Source organism: Cornus florida, unplaced genomic scaffold (genome assembly GCF_030987335.1).
Source record: "Cornus florida cultivar Cherokee Brave unplaced genomic scaffold, ASM3098733v1 CherokeeBrave_3.0.0_Hap2_Chr11, whole genome shotgun sequence".
Lineage (NCBI taxonomy): Eukaryota > Viridiplantae > Streptophyta > Magnoliopsida > Cornales > Cornaceae > Cornus > Cornus florida.
This window is the reverse complement of record NW_026775581.1, coordinates 1875258-1880151: the sequence shown is the minus strand read 5'-3', so window position 1 is coordinate 1880151 and position 4894 is coordinate 1875258. Positions and strand designations below refer to the sequence as shown.

The 4894-nt window shown below is 50.1% G+C and overlaps 1 protein-coding gene across 1 annotated transcript; it reads left to right on the top strand.

Annotated features, from left to right (window-relative positions):
• The first annotated feature begins 1310 nt into the window (after positions 1 to 1310).
• On the top strand, positions 1311 to 2657 carry LOC132284741 (uncharacterized). Its single transcript, XM_059786874.1, has 2 exons — positions 1311 to 1461; positions 1564 to 2657. The coding sequence occupies exons 1-2, from the start codon at positions 1336 to 1338 to the stop codon at positions 2377 to 2379; spliced, it is 942 nt and encodes a 313-aa protein (XP_059642857.1). The 5' UTR covers positions 1311 to 1335; the 3' UTR covers positions 2380 to 2657.
• Positions 2658 to 4894: the final 2237 nt, after the last annotated feature.

Sequence of the window (4894 nt, the reverse complement as noted above, 5' to 3'; positions counted from 1 at the left end):
TTTCCGGTGAAATCCTTCGAGAGTCATTCTCCCAGCGATCTTGCAGTCCTCCGAGGTTAGTTTCGTTCTTTTTACTTTCGGCAGGCTTCCATTTTCCCTCTTTTAGATTCTTCTTGCACTTCCACCATGGTTGTAGATCTGGGTGTTCTTCGTATGAGACTTAGACTTCCTGACAACATCGAAGTTAGGGTTTGCCCCCAAGACGTTAATATTACGACCGGCGCCGGCCTCCTGCCCGGCGAAGTCTTATTCACGAACCTTCAACTGAATGTTGTTAGGTTCCCTCTGCACCCTTTCTTTAGTTACGTCTTCAACAGATTGGGGATATCCCCTCTGCAGGTCAACCCCAACTTCTTTAGGATCATATCTGTTATGCTATTATTGATGCGTGACAGAAATCTGGACCTTGACCTCATAGACCTCCTTCTGTGCTATAAGGTCAGTAAGATCCGTACCAACGAGCCCTTCTACCACCTCTACCCGTTCGAGAAGATGTCCATATGCACTGACACAATAAAATCTGAAAAGGGTTGGAGGGATAGCATAGTGGGTATTAGTGGGGCTTGGTCTTCGCCGGCTGCAGAGGATTACCCAATCCCGAGCGCCTTTGGTGTCTGCTCTGTCTCCTCCTATAAAAAATTCAAATCCCATAAACATGACTGCCCCTGTGAAACATGCGTTCCTCGTTTTTGCACTTACTTATGCCGCTCCTTGGGAATTCCTTGTGATGACTTGAGCTACAGTGTTTGCAGGGATAGGAGTAACTACTTGAAGAGATACGTTCTGAACGATATTCCTTCCTGCTCAGATCTCCTCACTTCAGACAACCTCTTTGCGCTCTCATCACTCGGCTACAATATGAGCAGACTGCAGATTCCCTCTTTTGGCAGGAGGAAAAATACTCCCCCAGCCATTCCTGCTGCTGGGGCGACCTCCTCTCCAGCGTCGGCTTCTTCTTCAGCCACCATATCTGACACTGTCCCGAGCGCAGTGGCTACTAACCCTGTTGCCAGCGCCCCTGCTGCCAACCAGAACGCGCCCTCCCCAGCTACCATAGCTCCTGCTGCTGCGGGGGGCGGTCGGGACAAAGAGCGAGGCAAAAGGCCTCATCCTGACAGTGAAATCGATCCTGAGGAGGAGCCTCTTATTAGAAGGACCCGAGTCTCTGGGCCGGGTACTCTCTTGCACCGAGCGATCAGAGCTCCTTCTCCCTCTGGGCCTCCTGCAGCTGGTGGCTCTGCTTCTGCTTCAGGCCCCCCTTCTATCCCCAGCTTACCGCCATGGGCCCCTTGGTACACTCGAACGGATGGGACGTTCGTGAAACCGAACGAGACCATGCTGAAGGATGGCCAGACCGCTATGGCCTACTACAGGAGCATGTGGACTCCGAAGGACATTGAGGCGGCAAAGGGCCTTTCCCAGAAGGACGTGTTCAGTCGCTTTCCCCAATCTGCTATGGAGGTGACTTTTATTTTCTAACTCATGAATTCTCTTATATTACTTGGTCTTGCCTTCGCCCGTTCTGACTATTGGTTTAACCGTTCTTATTGTGCACCTATGCAGACATTGTTCGGGATGATGGCCATGCAGAAGCAGGTGGAAATGGGGAACGCCAGGGCCCGAAAGTATTCTGACAGCCTGGAGGTGGCTAATAAAGAAAACGACCTCCTTGCCATGAAGAATACCGAGGTGCTGGTTCGGCTTGACAAAGCCGAGCAAGAGAGAGATGTCCTGAAAAAGGAGAATGATTCCCTTCAGGATGAGAAGGACGCCCTCCAGCTTGAGAAGAGCGTCTGGCAGACTGAGCAGGAATCACTCAGAGAAGAGAAGGCAGAACTCCAACGCCTTCTAGCTGATGAACAGTCTGCTCGGATGGCTTTTGAAAAAAGAGCTCTGGACGAGCGTACCGCTCTGATCGACGCTATCAGCAGAGTGGGTGGTGGGATGCTGGCCCTTCACGCTCGGTTCTCCAGGGTCGGTGCTCTTCGGTATGCTCAAGGATTCCGGGAAGGTTTCGCCGACCGGGTTCCGGATGAGGGACAGACCAGCTCCACTCCGGATGAGGTAGACAAGGATCTGGGGATCGAACCCCTGGGGGTCTATGTCGACCCAGAACCCACCGAAGCGGAACGTATATTTGATGAGTGCCAGGACATCGCATCCTCAAGGATCATCACAGCTCCTCCTACCGCTCTGCCACTGACCGCTCCCCAATCGTCAACCGTGGCTCCCTCTGTAGCCACTGCTGACGCTGAACCCCAGCCGAACGACTCAGTTATTCACCTGGATTCCCCACCTCATGAAGGTGAGGCGGCTGATGGGGCCGAGGAGGCGAGTCGGCAAGACCAGGATGCTGTTGGTACTGAGGCGTCTAGCTAGGGCTCCTTCGAATTCTTCCAGTTCATATCTTCTTGTAATGATGGACATCTCTCTTTTGTAAACTAAATGTTCAATATTAATGAAATGGCCGAACTCTTTTTCTCTATGTGTTGTGCTCTGTTCAACTTATCTTCAGTACATATATATCTTTTCTCTCTTTTTCTTTTTATATTAGCTTCGCTGTGTGTTTGTACGGCAAGTGCCTGGCGCTCGGCTAGAATGCCACTTGCCACTTGGCTTTAAATTTTTAGCAAGTGTCTGGCGTTCGGCTTATAGTGCCAGCTACCACTTATCTTGCTTAAGTGCCTGGCGCTCGGCTAGAATGCCACTTGCCACTTGGCTTTAAATTTTTAGCAAGTGTCTGGCATTCGGCTTATAGTGCCAGCTGCCACTTATCTTGCTTAAGTGCCTGGCGCTCGGCTAGAATGCCACTTGCCACTTGGCTTTAAATTTTTAGCAAGTGTCTGGCGTTCGGCTTATAGTGCCAGCTGCCACTTATCTTGCTTAAGTGCCTGGCGCTCGGCTAGAATGCCACTTGCCACTTGGCTTTAAATTTTTAGCAAGTGTCTGGCGTTCGGCTTATAGTGCCAGCTGCCACTTATCTTGCTTAAGTGCCTGGCGCTCGGCTAGAATGCCACTTGCCACTTGGCTTTAAATTTTTAGCAAGTGTCTGGCGTTCGGCTTATAGTGCCAGCTGCCACTTATCTTGCTTAAGTGCCTGGCGCTCGGCTAGAATGCCACTTGCCACTTGGCTTTAAATTTTTAGCAAGTGTCTGGCGTTCGGCTTATAGTGCCAGCTGCCACTTATCTTGCTTAAGTGCCTGGCGCTCGGCTAGAATGCCACTTGCCACTTGGCTTTAAATTTTTAGCAAGTGTCTGGCGTTCGGCTTATAGTGCCAGCTGCCACTTATCTTGCTTAAGTGCCTGGCGCTCGGCTAGAATGCCACTTGCCACTTGGCTTTAAATTTTTAGCAAGTGTCTGGCGTTCGGCTTATAGTGCCAGCTGCCACTTATCTTGCTTAAGTGCCTGGCGCTCGGCTAGAATGCCACTTGCCACTTGGCTTTAAATTTTTATAGTAGACCATTGGAAAAGAAAATTCTTTTTTTTTTTGTAAATTCCAGTAACTTGCTCATTCATACGTATTTGATTGACAACAAATAACATCCAATTAAAGCCAGAACTTAGCTTCTATTGGTAGTACCTCTTCAGAGACGTGGCGTTCCAGGGCTTGCTGACCAACTTTCCCGCCATGGTTTCCAACGTATATGCCCCTTTGCCAATGACTTCTGCAATTCTGTATGGGCCTTCCCAGGGTGGCATCATTTTTTTGACCATCCCCACCTTTCTTTTCAGAACCAGATCGCCCGGGGCAAAATCCCTGTGTTTTACTCTCTTATTGTGACTATTCGCCAGCACTTGCTGATACGATGCTAGCCTTATAGCCGCTGCGTCCCTCCTTTCGTCTATCATGTCGAGGTTCAATCTTAACATCTTGTCGTTCTGATCCCGACTCCATGCTAAGCTTCTGATAGTGGGGACTAAATGCTCAACCGGTATAACTGCTTCGGTACCATACGCCATTGCGAACGGGCTCTCCCCAGTCGGCCGCCTTGGGGTGGTTCTGTAAGCCCATAGAACGTTCGGGAGTTCATCCAACCACTTCCCCTTGTGATCTTCCAGCTTCTTCTTAATGCAGGCGAAAATGGTTCTGTTTGTGATTTCTGCTTGTCCGTTAGCCTGAGGATGACTTACTGCAGCCAACTTCTGGTTGATTCCATACTCCTCCAGCAGCTTTCTTACTTGCCTGCTGTCGAGGTTTGTGCCATTGTCCATGACTATTGTTCTGGGAACACCGAAGCGGCAGATAATGTTGTTCCAGATAAATCGTCTCACCTGAGTCTGAGTCACGCTAGGATACGGTTCTGCCTCCACCCATTTAGTGAAATAATCCGTGGCCAGTAACACATACTTGTTCTGAGCTCTTGCAGTTGGCAGAGGACCGACCACATCCATCCCCCATTGCGCGAAAGGCCACGGCGAGGCCATTACGTGCAATTCCTCAGGTGGTTGGTGGATCATTGGTCCATATCGTTGGCACTTATCGCACCTTCGAGAGAACTCCTCCGCATCTCTTGACATGTTTGGCCAGAAATACCCTTGTGTCATTGCTTTATGCGCTAACGATCTTCCCCCAGAATGATTGCCACACACACCCTCATGAATAGCTCGCAATACCTGCTGCGACTCCGCGGGGGTGACACATTTCAAGTACGGGCCAGAATAGGACCTTCTGTACAGCTGGTTCCGCACGATGGCGTACTTGGCAGCATTCTTTTTGAGTTTCCTAGCTTCATCCCTTTGCATAGGCAAAACGCCATCTCGAATATAGGTAATGATTGGGTCAATCCAACTCGGTTCATACGGTATGACGTTGACTTGCCAAGGGTCCGAGTCCATCGGTTCTTCGAAAATGGACGGCTGGGTCACTACTCCCACTGGAATCACCCTCGCCAA

What these genes read in the sequence shown, in the direction of transcription:
- LOC132284741 (XM_059786874.1), top strand. Translation starts at nt 1,336, where the DNA reads ATGCTGAAGGATGGCCAGACCGCTATGGCCTACTACAGGAGCATGTGG. An exon ending in TTCCCCAATCTGCTATGGAG is followed by an intron (nt 1,462 to 1,563) that starts GTGACTTTTATT and finishes GCACCTATGCAG; the next exon opens with ACATTGTTCGGGATGATGGC.